The sequence below is a fragment of the Nycticebus coucang genome, chromosome 1, assembly GCF_027406575.1.
Source record: "Nycticebus coucang isolate mNycCou1 chromosome 1, mNycCou1.pri, whole genome shotgun sequence".
In the NCBI taxonomy this organism is placed as follows: domain Eukaryota; kingdom Metazoa; phylum Chordata; class Mammalia; order Primates; family Lorisidae; genus Nycticebus; species Nycticebus coucang.
This window is the reverse complement of record NC_069780.1, coordinates 49,192,237-49,208,351: the sequence shown is the minus strand read 5'-3', so window position 1 is coordinate 49,208,351 and position 16,115 is coordinate 49,192,237. Positions and strand designations below refer to the sequence as shown.

The following is a 16,115-nucleotide window of genomic DNA, read 5'->3' as shown; positions in this document are numbered from 1 at the left end:
AACCCACCACCTCCAGCATATGGGGCCGACGCCCTGCTCCTTTGAGTCACAGGAGCCGCCCAACATCACTTATCTTTTCTGTGTCTGGTCTAAAGGAATTAAAAACTTAATGAAAGGATCAGCACCTGTGGTTCATGCAGCTAAGGAGCCAGTCACATACACCTGAGCTGGCATGTTCGAATCCAGCCTGGGCTCACCAAACAACAATGACAACTACAACCAAAAAATGGCTGGGTGTTGTGGTGGGCGCCTGTAGTCCCAGCTACTTGGGAGGCTAAGGCAAGAGAATCGCTTAAGCCCAGGAGTTGGAGGTTACTGTGAGCTGTGATGCCACCACACTCTACCCAGGGCAACAGCTTGAGGCTTTATCTAAAAAAAAAAAAAAAAAAAAAACTTAATGAAAAAGCTCAAATAAATGAACATATAGCTAGTTATTTTACATGAGTAGTGTCTAAGTTAAACTTTTCAAAGAACCATTTAGCATATTCTCATAGGGAAAAAAGACTAAAAGTGAAATTGTCTAAAATTATGGAAGGTTTTATATTTAAAAAGGATAATTAATATATTCCCAAGTAATCCTAGGATAGTATACAAAGTGGTTTTTGTAGCATCTGTAACTATTTACCCTGGATCACAAAAAGAGATACTGGTTTCTAAGAAAGTGTGCTATTCCTTGAATTTCAAGTCTAAATAACTGTGAGGTAGGTCTTTATCAAGTAAGTTTCACATTTCTAGTAGACAGGAAAAATCCTAATATTAGAATATAAAATTGTAGACTATGAATGGTAAGAATAGAAAAATGGAGATAACACTAAAAACAATAGGAAATGCTAGTTACCAGCCATGTCCATTACCACATGATAAGAAGACAAGGGCCAAAGAGAGAAATTCAGATGTCTTTGGAAATTTCAAAAGCTCTTTTAAACTCCAATGTTTAAAACTGCATCCTTAAATTGTAGTTATGATCTGCCATAACTGCTTATGGTGGAAATGGTCCTCTCCCATATTTTTAATCACCAATAGTCCCATTAGAAAAGATAATCAAAAAGGTAAGACACTGATTCTTTAAGACAAAAATGTAGGACACTGATTCTTTAAGAACAGCTTAAACACATTAATCACAATATGATTCCATATAAATTGCAAGTAGGCCAAAAGCAGACAAACTCCTCTGGAATAAGTTTTATACTTTCTTACTGCCAATGATTTCAATGTTCTAAGATAGAAAATTAATTTGGTTATATATGTATGTATATTTAGTAATTAAATATATCATGTGACATAAAAATTAACAACAAAATTAATATCTGGTCCTAGAGGAAATTTAAAAACTTAAATATCAAATAAGATTATTTATCCCAAATAACAACAAATAGAGCAATAAATAAATAAAATGTTGTGTGTAGTTCAGAATAAAAACAATGCACATATATTCTCTTACTGGAAAAGCATTTTTAAAGAATTTAGTTTGTCATAAAGAGTGTCTTGATGTATTTGAAAATTCTAAGTATGTAAATATTGAATTCACTGTCATAGTTATAATTATATCTTGGTTAAACAGATGTCTTTAGTATAATTATAAGACATAAAAACAAAACACAACTGTTTTCTGCTACACATGTGTGTAAAAATTATTAAGAAGTGAACTAATAAAACAGTCTTCTCATTGTCTTCCATGCTTTGTTGATTACATGCATTATTTCTTATCTCTTTTCTCCCTATATTATATTGCCATCAACCTCAAAGAAAAAAAAATCAGCTGTTTCTTACGATGTCCTTATATGTTTTCCTAAGGGTGAGAGGATGGGGTGGAAGGAAGCCAGGAGAAAGAGTAGCCATGGGAAAATTTAGCACCATACCTTTATAGCTAGAAAATTCAGTCCGCTCTCATTGGCCAAAGCCTTTGCTATCATTGTCTTAGAGCATCCAGGTGGCCCATAAAGAAGAACTCCTTTAGGTGGCTGAATACCCATTCGGATGAAAGACTCCGGATGTTTCAAGGGCCATTCAATAGCCTGTTTCAATTTCAGTTTGACATTTTCCAGTCCTCCTATATCTGACCAGGATACCTGCAAAGCAAAACAGTTTCTAAATGTAAGTTTTGCCAGAAAAAAAAACAGAGAACTTAAAAAAAAAAGCAACAAAAAAGTGCAAAAGATAACCATTTAAGAAGAATGCCAATAAACAAGAGTCCATAAAATAAAATGTATGCTGCATATTGTACAAATACTTAAAACCAAAATATTTCTGCTTTAAGTCTTATATAATTAACTTTAAATAATTAAACATATTATCTATCCTTATTAGAAGTTCGGTTTCATCAGACAATGGTTAGCATCGATGATCTAAGGTCTCATCTACATATCTAACTACTTCTTACTTTTTAGTGAAATTACTTCCAAGTATATTTTAAATCCTTACAGAGTATGTGATCCTTTTTGTCTTTAGCATATATAATACAAAGTATCCTAAAATGTTCATTCCTTTTCTTCAATGAAAAAATACCCCCAAAACAAAACTGTCCTTTATATATATTGTTCACTAAGACATATGGCTTAAGAATGAACTGTGTACCAGATAACATGCACAGGAAACAGAAAGGAGTGAAACATGAATCCACAGTTTAAAGAACTAAACCAGTAACAACCAGTAATGTGCACATAAATAACCACAATCCAATGGACAGGATACTAAGTGAAATAACAAAGAAACAGAAAAAAACCTTTGGGAGTTCCCAGGAAGAAAAGATTACTTCCATCTGGAAGGCAAATCTAAAAGCCAAAAAAAAAATTTTTTTTTTTTTTTTTGGCAGAGATAGAGTCTCACTTTATCCCCCCCTTGTAGAGTGCCATGACATCACACGACTCACAGCAACCTCCAGCTCTTGGGCTTACACAATTCTCTTGCCTCAGCCTCCCAAGCAGCTGGGACTACAATTTTTGAAGGAGGAGATTTGGAAATGTCAAAACAGGGAAATGGTCATGTGGTGGACACAAAATAACAAAAGGCTCAGAAGGAAAGAAGTACAAAGAGGGTGAGAGAAAAAAGATTTAAGAAAGGGAAACAAAGAAAAGTTGAAACCATATTAATATCAAAAGACCCTGAAGATGAGATGAAGGAGTTCAAGATAACTCTTTATAAATACTAAGAAGTTTTTGAAGGTTTTAACCTAGAAAGTATTACAATCTGATCTGTGTTTCTTGAAGACCTCTGACAATGTTCTTTAGCAAGGGAATCCAATTAAGAATACAAACATTTATATTAAAAAAAAAAAAGCTTGAACTAGGGTAACAATATGCAGATAATAAGACGTACCAGAAAAATACTACAAATCTATAACTGAGGGTTCTGAGGACAGAATAAAAAAAAAAAAAAAGTGGGGGGGAACTTAAAGCTAAAAATTTCATGATGAAAGAAGGCATATTTTCTATGGAAGAGTATCTTTAGGAGGGAAAATAATAAAGATTTTCTTGGACACACAGAGTTGGAACTTATGGTACTCAAAAGATCAAAAGTGAGTACTTATGCCTGTAATCTCAGCACTTTGGGAAGCCAGAAGTTTGAGATTAGCCTGAGCTACATGGCAAGACTCCATCTCTACAAAAAATATAAAAATTAGCTGAGTGTGGTGGCATGAGGTGGTTGTCCCAGTTACTTGGGAGGATGAGGCAGGAGGATGGCTTCAGTCCAGGAGTTGAAGCTTGCAGTAAGCTATCATGACAGCAATGTACTCTATCCTAGGTGACAGAGCAAGACTCTGTCTCAAAAAGGAAAAAACAATTTTAAAAAGGGAGCACTTGGAATGTACAGTAGCACAAATGGAGAAATGGAGCATGGTCTTTAGAAAACATGTAAAAGATAGGAGATGAAGCAACAGGAAGAAACACCAGAAAACAGACAATTTACAACTACAAAGGAGAACAGAGGGTTTTGTTAACACCAGAAGATTACTTTTTCCAATTTACATCGTTTTGAGGGGGAATTTCGTTGTTTTTGTTTTCTGTTCATAGATCCAGAAGAAGGCTATATTATCAACCATAATCCATAATCCAAGATTTATTTCTTTTTACTAAATTGCTCTTTCAGGACTTATTTTAAGAAGATTACTGGATTTAAAGGCATGAACATTTACAGTTTTCTTGACCCATTTACTATCCCACCAGTTTATCTATTTTAATGACACCAGCAATAGGTATGTAAGTTTCCCCGCAGTATCATCAGCCTCAGACTTTATTTTGCCTTTCTTTTTTCTGATTTCTAACTTCAAAAATTAATAAAATTAAAAATTAAACTCGAGACTGAGACATATAAGCTTAAGGCTCTCATTACATCCAGCTATTACTGGCAGGATCAAACTTACTGTTTATCAGAAGGAACAACAGTTAGCATAATCTGGCCTGCTTCAGGCAGAAGTGCAGCAGAACCACCACATCTTGATAGGTAGTTCCCTGATTAAACTCTCTGATATCTTTTATCTTTTCAATTTTTAAATCTGATTTTGGAAAATCTGAGACATATGCAAAAGTTGAAAAATTAATACAATAAATGTCTATATACTCTGCCAAAATTCACCAATTATAAATATTTGCCACATTTGCCCTAGTGTGTGCTCTTGCTCTTTCTGTGGACACATACATAGACAAATACATGCACACACATATATTTTATCAATTTTTGAATTTTCTGTTGCACCCTCTTAAAGTATGCTGCAGATACCATGTCCCTTTTCTCTAAATACTTTAACATAGCTCTCATAAAAATAAACACTCGTGACAGAGAGTTTTAAAGATAGTAGTCAAAAACTAAACAGAGAGAATTGAGAAGAAATGGTTAGGAGATTTAGCAATAAAGTCACTGAATAAAGTAGTCTAATCAGCTCAGGAGTTTATGTTTTTTGCCTTTAGGAAGGGAATACACATAGATACACATAACACAGACACATATATACTGTGTTATGATACTATATACCAGCTATTCACTTGTTACAATATCATTATTATAACATTATTATAATACATTATCATTCTTATACTTAAACATATTCTGAAAAGAATATGCTCTCTGTAAACATTCTCTGTGAAGAGAGATGTTTCCATACCTTAGGCAAGGGTCCTCAAACTGCAGCCCGTGGGCCACATGAGGCAGTGTGATTGTATTTGTTCCCGTTTTGTTTTTTTACTTCAAAATAAGATATGTGCAGTGTGCAAAGGAATTTGTTCATAGTTTTTTTTTAAACTATAGTCCGGCCCTCCAACGGTCTGAGGACAGTGAACTAGCCCCGTTTAAAAAGTTTGAGGACACCTGCCTTTACAGCATGGGAGTTACACATTAAATACTACAGGAATGTAGCAGACTACTTCACTTACTAATTTAGATTTGTATACCTATACAGAAAAAATTTTCTTAAAGGCTAGTACAGAACTACATCCTTCCTAATAAATGATTTTTTAAAAATCCAATGATATGCTCCTAAATGGCTAGGGAGGACGTTTTGCTCAAGTCTGTACAAAGCTAAATAATCTCAGCAGCGCAACCTGATAATCTCCAATGTGATCAAGTACGATATTCAATACATTTCAGGATGTTTGATCTTCAATCATTTTGGGGGTGGGGGGGGGAGACAGAGCCTCAAGCTATTACCCTGGGTAGAGTGCCGTGGCATCACACCTCACAGCAACCTTCAACTCCTGGGCTTAACTGATTCTCTTGCCTCCCGAGTAGCTGGGACTACAGGCACCCACCACAATGCCCAGCTATTTTGGGGTTGTAGTTGTCATTGTTTGGCAGGCCCGAGGTGGATTCGAACCTGCCAACTCTGGTGTATGTGGCTGGCGCCTTTGCTGCTGGAACTATACGCGCCATCCACTTCAATCATTTTTTAAATTTTAAAAAAGAAGGCAGTGCCCATAGCTCAATGGATAGGGCACCAGCCATTTAAACCCAGGCTGGTGGTTTGAACACAGTCTGAACAATAATGACAACTGCGACAAAATAATAGCCAGGCGTTGTCATGGGCGCCTGTAGTACCAGCTACTTGGGAGGCTCAGGCAGGAGAAGCACTTAAGCCCAAGAGTTTGAGATTACTGTGAGCTGTGATGCCATAGCACTCTACCGAGGGCAACTTAGTGAGGCTCTAAAAAAAAAAAAAAAAAAGTTTTAAAAAGAAATTAAAATCAGATATTGAACCCATGAAGCATTTCCATGAAACACACAACTTGAAAATCATCAAAATAAATAATAAGAAAATCCATAAAGGGAAGATCTCTTTAGTTAGGCCATCAAGAAGTAGTGTCAAACTGTGTCACTAGGACTGAAGAGTTGGAGAGGGCTTGATCCTCAAAAGAAATTAAAATGCTCTTACCAGAAAACTGAATGTTCACCAAACACAGAACAGTTCAAAAAAGTATCCCCTACATGTTCTTAGTAATCTATACTAAGAAGCTGGTCCACTGTCCCAAAGACCATAACCATCAGTGGAACAGTCAAACAATCCTGTTCCCTACTTCTCACATTTCTGGGCTCTTGATTCATCAGAGCCCGTCTCTACTCCTGTCTTAATTGTATTCTTCACTATATTCCTCCCTAAGCTTACAAATATTCAGTTTCTCACTCTTCTTCAAAACAACACTTTGCTTTGATATTGTTTCTACCTAATACTATCATATATCCTTCTTCATAGCCACTAAACTTCTTAGAAGATAGTTAATACCCCTTATATTGCATTTATATCTCCACTTTATATTTTAAGTTAGTTGAATATTTCCCAAGCAGGATGTTTGATAAAGGAGTGTAAAAGGGTCAAGATAATAAAGGTCAGTGGGAAAGCACGGAATTCAAGTTATATCAGAAGATGTCTAGTCTCTAAAAATTAAGACAAGGTCCACAGAAAGAAATATCAATTGATCTAATACTGAGTAAATGTCTATTTCATAATACACTGGGGTTCCTGAGGATACAATAAATAATTGCTACCCACACCGAGCTTCTGATCTGATAGAATATTTCCATATAAAGTCATATTTTCATAATTACTATAGAGCATGCTATATGCTAAAAGAGAAGTCACAAAATTTAAATACAGTAAAACCTCCATAGTTGACCAACTCCTTAAATTGACCTAATTTTCACAGACCACACATGTACCACACGTACATATCAATAGAGTAGGCCTAGTTCCTTATGTTGACCACCTCCTTATATTGATCTGTTATAGTTCCTGGGTGTCAACTCACAGAGATTCTACTGTAGGTGGTCAGAATAAGCTTTTCAAAAGCACCATATGAGATAGGTCAGAATGAACATACAGGAATTATCCAAATGCAAGTCATAGTAAATGCCATGGAGAGGAGGAAGGAGAAAAAAAGCACTAAATCATAGGAAAACTAAAAGCAATTTGGAATGGCTAAAATTTAGAGAGGCAGAAGCGGAGTATAAACAAAAGAGGGCGGGTTCAAACCCAGCCCCAGCCCAACTGCAACAACAACATAAAAACAGCCGAGCACGTTGGCAGGTGCCTATAGTCCCAGCTACTTGGGAGGCTGAGGCAAGAGAATCGTCTAAACTCAGGAGCTGGAGGTTGCTGTGAGCTGTGATGCCACAGCACTCTACCCAGGGTGACAAAGTGAAACTCTGTCTCTAAAACAATAAAAATAAATAAAAAGAAAAAGAGGTTAGGAATATTGGGAGCAATCAGACCAAAAGATACACAGGTATAAAGAGGTTTAGACTTTAACCTAAGAGTAATGGAAAAATAGAGTTATTTAATCAGGGAAATAACATGATCTAATGTGAAAGATCACTGTGGTCAAAGGTAGAGTGGGGATTAGAATAGAGGAAGGGGCAAGAATGGAAATAGTAAGACCAGTTAAAAGGCTTCTACAGTAATTTAGATAAGAGACGGTAGTAAGCTGCACTAAAGTAATAACAGTGGGACTACAGAGGAAAGAAAATAAGGCAAATCACTGGGTCTTGATAATTAGATTTGGAGAAGCATTGGTGAAAAAAGCAAATGGAATGAAGGGTAACATTTGGGCTTCAGACTTGAGCAACTGAATAATTAAAAGAGAAAAAGGAACATGTTTGGAAACTAAGAAATAAAATATATAAGGCAGTAAATAAGACTTGAGTAAATAGAAAAAACTTAGAATTGTGAGGAGGAATCAATCCAAAGATGAATGAAAAGATTATCTGGGGCTTGAATGATGCATTCCGTTTTCTTAATTTCTTTTCAACTACAAATGACCACACATTGTAGTAAATATTCCACCATTAACGTAACCTGTTTTTAATAAATGTATTATTTCTTTTTTTCCTTATATTTCATTTTTCAGATTAATATGAGAGTGCATAAGTTTAGATTACGTTGTTTGTGTTTGTTAGATGAAGTTTGAGTTATAGCTGTTATTTCTTAACACACTTAAGATTACACATATGAAGTATGTGACTCATAACTTTATAATGTAAGTTCAGTACAAAGTAAAAAGACAAAACCAAAAAAGCCAGACACTTTCATGATCTTCAAAATATGGTAGAAATCAATCAAAATATTTCACATTTCAAATTATGGTAGAAATCAATCAATCCTATTGTACAACAAATCAACAGTTACATAGGATTTCTATAGAATTCACATAAACTAAATTCACATAAATCATTTCTGTAAGTGAGCACTCTAATGCTTAAGCATTCTAACTATGTCAGAAGATTTGGAACTTGGCCTATAAGTTTAACAGTCACCCATGAAAAATTTAACTAACTTTTCTAATGTTTCTTATCCAATATACTCTAGAAACAACCTCAATGCCAAACACTGAATGATTATTAAATGAATTATAGAATACCAAAAGGATAATTATAAAGAAATTAAACATACTGTAAGAAGAAATTTAGTATTTCACGAAAATTTATGTAATAAAAAAGTAGAATGTAAAATTTGAATACATTCTAATCCCAACTGAAACATACATACACACATACATTTTTGAAAGACAAGAAGATAATATACCAAAACATTTAAAACGGTATTTTAAGGTGGTAGGAATATAAGTAATTCTTCCTTATCCTTCATAATTTCTAGTATTATCAAGTTTTTCCACAGTGAAACTGCATTACTTTTATAATTTCGCGTGTGTATATGTGAATGATTTTTATAATGAGGACAAGAAAGAGGCTGAGATCCTAGGAACTGTGGCCGTGGCAGGTTTAAACCCAGCCCCGGCCAAACTGTAGCCGGGTGTTGTGGCGGGCGCCTGTGGTCCCAGCTGCTCGGGAGGCTGAGGCAAGAGAATCGCTTAAGCCCAAGAGTTAGAGGTTGCTGTGAGCCGTGTGACGCCACGGCACTCTACCCGAGGGCAGTACAGTGAGACTCTGTCTCTACAAAAAATAAATAAATAAATAAATAAATGAAAGGAAGAGCACGAAGCATGAACTTGGTTCTGAGGGCCATCTCTGCATTTCAGCAAGAAAAAAGTCTTGATGGCTCCCCAGTGCAGCCAGGGACATAATAGCTCGTTCATCTAGTAGAACTACATGACGAAGTTAGAGAAGTCACTCAGATTCACAAAACCAGGGAATTTACCTCAAATTTCTTTTATTCCTTTTTTTGTTTATTTGCTTTTTCGTGAGACAAAGTCTGTCCTGGTCACCCTCAGTAGAGTGCTGTTGCATCACAGCTCACAGCAACCTCAAACACTCAGGTTCAAATGATCCTCTTGCCTCAGCCTCCCAAGTACCTGGGACTGTAGGCATCTGCCAGAATGCCCAGCTATTTTTTAGAGACAGGGTCTAACTCTTGCTCAGGCTAGTCTCAAATTCATGAGCTCAGGCAATCCACCCTGCTTGACTTCCCAAGTGCTGGTGATGTAGGACACCAAGACCTGCCGCCTTAGCCTTGGTGGTGTTGATACTGCAGCTGCTAGAGGAACCAGCTTGCTGGAAGGGCCTGACACCTGCAGGGATGACACGGAGGCCTTGCTGCTGTCTCCTCCCAGCGCACTTCTGGCTGGTCAATTTCATGGCTGGTGCCTTGCTGTCTCCTTATGTGAGTTTCCAGGGCCTGAGAGTTCCAGCTGGCTGTAACTGAAAGTCAACAATGACTTCCGGCAAAACAACCCCCTGCGACTACATAAACTCCAGAGCAGAGAGCCCAAGAACAGACCTCGGAAAGAGAGCAGGAGAGCTTATTCCCCTCCTGGGTTCTCTCTGCCAGGAGCTTTGTTTTTTTTTTTTTATAAGTTGTAATTTTTGTTTCTGTGAATAAACCCTGTCTTACCACTGATCCTGTGGTCCGTGGATTCATTCTTCCAATCACCTAGACCAAGAACCTGAAACACTACATCACTGGGATTACAGGCATGAGCCACTGCACCCAGCCAAATTTCTTTTATTCTTAAAACTATAATTCCTTTATCCTTTCCAACTATTATACTGAAATTACAATTTCCAACCGTGCCCTGCAGAAGACCTTTTCTTAAAATTGAATTTATTTCACTTACAAATTGCAATTACAAAGAAATGTCTTCTATATGTTAGTTAGACTTCTCCTGAAGACTATATAACACAAAGATCAGATAATGTCTTCAAAAATCTGTTATTTAGAAAGGAATTTAAAAAGCATCCTGAAAGACATAATCTTTATGGAAATACATAAAATGTCTTCACCAAAATATAAAAAATACTGAAAAAATTAGCATTACAATTTTCAATCCAAATTTCTGTCTTCAGAGAAATTGCATATGTGTAAAACTTACATCAAATTGTTAGAATATTAAAATAGTAGCAATTCCCACTTTATTGATTATGAAGATTGCTGATATGTAATAAGTATAGCCTATAAGAAATTATGAAGGAGAATATAAGAATTCCTTCCATTTCCAACACCTAAAGGTAACCATTGTTAGTATTTTGGTATAGTGGCTTCTAGTCCTTCAAAATGTATACAGATGGGTATCCAAGTTTGTGTATGTATGTGTGGTTTAATAGAGATCATAACATATTCCCAATTATATATTCTGCTTATTTTATTTATTTATTTATTTATTTTTTAATTAAATCATAACTGTATACATTGATATGATCATGGGGCATCATACACTCGCTTCATAAACCATTTGACACATTTTTATCACAGTGGTTAACATAGCCTTTCTGGCGTTATCTCAGTTACTGTGCCAAAACATTTACATTCTACATTTACCAAGTTTCGCAAATACCCCTATTCTGCTTATTTTTAACATCATATTTTTTTGATATATTAAATGTCTTCTAAAATTCAGAATTCAGTGGAAAAGGTCTTAGTATTAAATTTCAGACCTACTAATTACTAAGTAACTTCAGGTCATTTCTTCCTTTTTTCTTTTCTTTTTTTTTTTTTTTGTTTTTTGAGACAGGGTCTCACTATGTCGCCCTTGGTAGGTGTCACAGGTCACAGCATCCTCAATCTCTATTGGGCTTAAGCAATTCTCCTGCCTCAGCCTCCCAAGCAGATGGGACTACAGGCTCCTGCCACAATGTCCGGCTATTTTGTTGTTGTAGTTGTCGTTGTTTAGTAGGCCAGGGCCAGGTTTGAACCTGCCAGCCCAGGTGTATGTGACTGGCACCCTAACCACTGAGCCACAAGCACCAAGCCTGGGTAATTTATTTCTTTTCTCTAAACTACTTCTTCATCTGTAATATTGGGATAATAAAACCTAGGGTTTCAGAATCACTGTGAGAAATTAAACAGGATAGTATGCATGAAATTCACTTAGCCTAGCAAGTGGCAAATACTTAGCAAACACTTTATATTTTATTTAAATGTCTGAAAAATGATTATAAATGATTATATTTGAGGACTCATGATCCTCATGAGTCAAATAAGAGACAAATTATTAGATCTGTACTTTAATAAGCAATATTTAATTATTACCACTGTTTTTTGTCTGATCACTTAAAAACTAAAGATAAACCAGTTTTGCACTTTGATGTTAGTATCTAAAGCCAAATAAAGTATTCTTTCGTAGTTAAGATAATAATTAAAAAATAAATATAAATCAGCTTGAAGAGCTTACTATTGCACAGAAGAGTCCTATAGCATAGAAAGTAATGGGAAAACCACGAAATCATAAAATCCTAGAACTAGAAGGGGAATTCAAAATCTAACTGGTTCACTATCCTATCTTCAGATAGTGAAGAGACGACTTCATCTTTTAGTACCTCTTGTCTTTCATCAAATACTATTTCATATATTTTTTTAATTCTAGAACTCTACTTTTATTTTTTTTAAGAAATTAGACTATTTTTGTCATCTTTTAATAGTTAATTTTCAGTTTATCTTTTTTCTTTTCTTTTTTTTTATTGTTAAATCATAGCTGTGTACATTAGTGCAATCGCCTGTACCCATTCTAAGATGCACCATACGTGTGGCCCCACCCATTACCCTCCCTCCACCAAAACCTCCCCCCTACCTTCCCCTTCCTTGGACCTTTCTCCATAGTCTTATGCTATAGTTGGGTTATAGTCTTCATGTGAAAGCTATAATTTAGCTTCATAGTAGGGCTGAGTACATTGGATACTTTTTCTTCCATTCCTGAGATACTTTGCTAAGAAGAGTATGTTCCAACTGCGTCCATGTAGACATGAAAGAGGTAAAGTCTCCATCTTTCTTTAAGGCTGCATAATATTCCATGGTATACATGTACCACAATTTGCTAGTCCATTCATGGGTCGATGGGCACTTGGGCTTCTTCCATGACTTAGCAATTATGAATTGGGCTGCAATAAACATTCTGGTACAGATGTCTTTGTTGTATTGTGACTTTTGGTCTTCTGGGTATAAACCTAGTAAAGGAATTATAGGATCGAATGGCAGGTCTATTTTTAGGTCTCTAGGGGTTCTCCAAACATCCTTCCAGAAGGAATGTATTAGTGGGCATTCCCACCAGCAGTGTAGAAATGTGCCCTTTCCTCCACATCCACACCAACATTTCTGGTTTTGGGATTTTGTTATGTGGGCTATTCTTACTGGGGTTAGGTGATATCTCAGAGTAGTTTTGATTTGCATTTCTCTGATGATTAAGGATGATGAGCTTTTTTTCATGTGTTTGTAGATCTTGCGTCTGTCTTCCTTAGAGAAGTTTCTCTTCAAGTCCCTTGCCCACCCTGAGATGGGGTCACGTGTTCTTTTCTTGTTAATACGTTTGAGTTCTCTGTGGATTCTGGTTATTAGACCTTTATTGGAGGTATAACCTGCAAATATTTTCTCCCATTCTGAGAGCTGTCTGCTTGCTTTACTCACTATGTTCTTGGCTGTGCAGAAGCTTTTTAGTTTGATCAGGTCCCAGTAGTGTATTTTTGATACTGCTTCAATTGCCTGGGGAGTCCTCCTCATAAAATATTCACCCAGGACGATTCCTTCAAGAGTTTTCCCTGCACTTTCTTCAAGTATTTTTATAGTTTCATGTCTTAAGTTTAAATCTTTTATCCAGTGAGAGTCTATCTTAGTTAATGGTGAAAGGTGTGGGTCCAGTTTCATTCTTCTACAGGTTGCCTGCCAGTTCACCCAGCACCATTTGTTAAATAGGGAATCTTTTCCCCACTGAATGTTTTTAATTGGCTTGTCATAGATCAAATAACGGTAAGTAGCTGGATCCATCTCTTGGTTCTCTATTCTGTTCCAGACATCTACTTCTCTGCTTTTGTGCCAGTACCATGCTGTTTTGATCACTATGGATTTATAGTACAGTCTCAGGTCTGGTAGTGTGATTCCTCCTGCTTTGTTTTTATTGCTCAGTAATGTTTTGGCTATTCCAGGTTTTTTTCTGATTCCATATAAAATGAAGTATTATTTTTTCAAGATCTTTAAAGTATGACAATGGAGCTTTAATAGGAGTTGCATTAAAATTATATATTGCTTTGGGCAGTATGGACATTTTTAACAATGTTGATTCTTCCCAGCCATAAGCATGGTATGTTTTTCCATTTGTTAACATCTTCGGCTATTTCTTTTCTTAGAGTTTCATAGTTCTCTTTGTACAAATCTTTCGTGTCCTTTGTTAGGTATACTCCCAAATATTTCATCTTCTTTGGCACTACTGTGAAAGGAATAGAGTCCTTGACTGTTTGTTCGGCTTGGTTATTGTTGGTATATATAAAGGCTACAGATTTATGGGTGTTGATTTTGTAGCCTGAGACATTGCTATATTCCTTGATCACTTCTAAAAGTTTTGTAGTAGAATCCCTAGTGTTTTCCAGGTATACGATCATATCATCTGCAAAGAGTAAAAGTTTGATCTCGGCAGTGCCTGTGGCTCAGTGAGTAGGGCGCCGACCCCATATGCCGAGGGTGGAGGGTTCAAACCCAGCCCTGGCCAAACTGTAACAAAAAATAGCCAGGCATTGTGGTGGGCGCCTGTAGTCCCAGCTACTGGGGAGGCTGAGGCAAGAGAATCACCTAAGCCCAGGAGCTGGAGGTTGCTGTGAGCTGTGATGCCACAACACTCTACCAAGGGCGATAAAGTGAGACTCTGTCTCTACAAAAAAAAAAAAAAAAGTGATCTCTTCTGACCCTATGTTGATACCCTTGATCGCCTTTTCTTCCCTAATTGCAATGGCTAAAACTTCCATTACAATGTTAAAGAGCAATGGAGACAATGGGCAGCCTTGCCTGGTTCCTGATCTAAGTGGAAATGATTTCAATTTAACTCCATTCAATACGATATTGGCTGTGGGTTTGCTGTAGATGGCCTCTATTAGTTTAAGAAATGTCCCTTCTATACCAATTGTCTTAAGTGCTCTGATCATGAAGGGATGCTGGATATTATCAAAAGCTTTTTCTGCATCAATTGAAAGAATCATATGCTCTTTATTTTTAAGTTTGTTTATGTGTTGAATTACATTTATAGATTTACGTATATTGAACCAGCCTTGAGACCCTGGGATAAATCCAACTTGGTCATGGTGTATAATTTTTTTGATGTGTTGTTGGATTCTGTTTGTTAGGATCTTATTGAGTATTTTAGCATGTATATTCATTAGTGATATTGGTCTATAATTTTCTTTTCTTGTTGGGTCTTTCCCTGATTTGGGGATCTAGTTGATGTTTGCTTCGAGAACTCTACTTTTAATAAGCTATAATATCATAACTACCAGGGGATTATTCCTACATTGTTATTCCTAAAATCTAACTTTAATCATTCCTGATAAAAGTTGGGTCCTTTCTTATTTTGTCCTAATGAAAACAGTGAACAGCTGCTCACACATGGCTTTATAACTTTTTGAATTAATGTTAGAAGTGGAGGAATACTGCCAAACAAGCACTGACAGAGCAGTGGAGCTAAATTCCCCCAAGGAAATGCTTCCTCCAAACATCTTATAGTATTTCCTGGACAAGAAATCCAAAACAGACAAACCCTGAACAAAAAGAAAAATTCAAACTATATACCCACAGTAGCCAAAGAACTTGATGATCAGGTTAAAAGTTCCCCTTTCCCCCTCCAAAAAACCCTTTTATGAACAAGTGCCAAGGGAGCAAAATAAAAATTAATGAACTGGGCTGCAGACGCTGAAGAATTACCAGGAGAGAGGGATTCAGTAGCTCTGAAGGGACCAACAATGTTTTTATACATCTCTGAATCAAGATCCTCTTGCTTGCTGGTTGCCAAGGGACAAAAATTGTACACTGCCAGGGACAAAAATTATTTTGAAGGTGTTATTTTACATAAAATACAGTGACAAAGCATACTCTACATTTTGTTATTTCATGCTAACAATTCTTAATGTAGGATGAGAACCAAGTGGGTTGGCACCTGTTCCAAATTCTCTGCAGGGCCATATACTGACTTTTCAAAAATTAAAATTCTTAAATATGCATATTTTGTTTAGAAATCATAAACACACTAAATTACTAAAGATACTATATAAATGCAGGGGAAAACGTTGAAAAAACCCAAGTCCAAAAGAAAAAATAAATTTGCAGATGCTTCTTTAATTGAGATAAAGCAAGGTTAGGATGCAGTAAATGTTAAAATGTGTTTTCAAATCTAAATGAAAATAAATGAAAGTTTTTAGCTTTATACAGTAAAAAGACAAAAAAAAAAAATTCCCATGCTATAAAGACATTAATATAAAGATCACTGTAA

At 36.1% G+C, this 16,115-nt stretch overlaps 1 protein-coding gene across 2 annotated transcripts in view; it reads right to left on the bottom strand.

Annotated features, from left to right (window-relative positions):
- Positions 1-16,115, bottom strand: part of SPATA5 (spermatogenesis associated 5) — a 351,563-nt gene that overhangs the window by 231,668 nt on the left and 103,780 nt on the right. For both annotated transcript variants that reach the window (XM_053575876.1, XM_053575969.1), the window contains exon 11: positions 1,860-2,069. In XM_053575876.1, the coding sequence (XP_053431851.1) occupies positions 1,860-2,069 (210 nt within the window). The remainder of the gene's footprint in view (positions 1-1,859; positions 2,070-16,115) is intronic.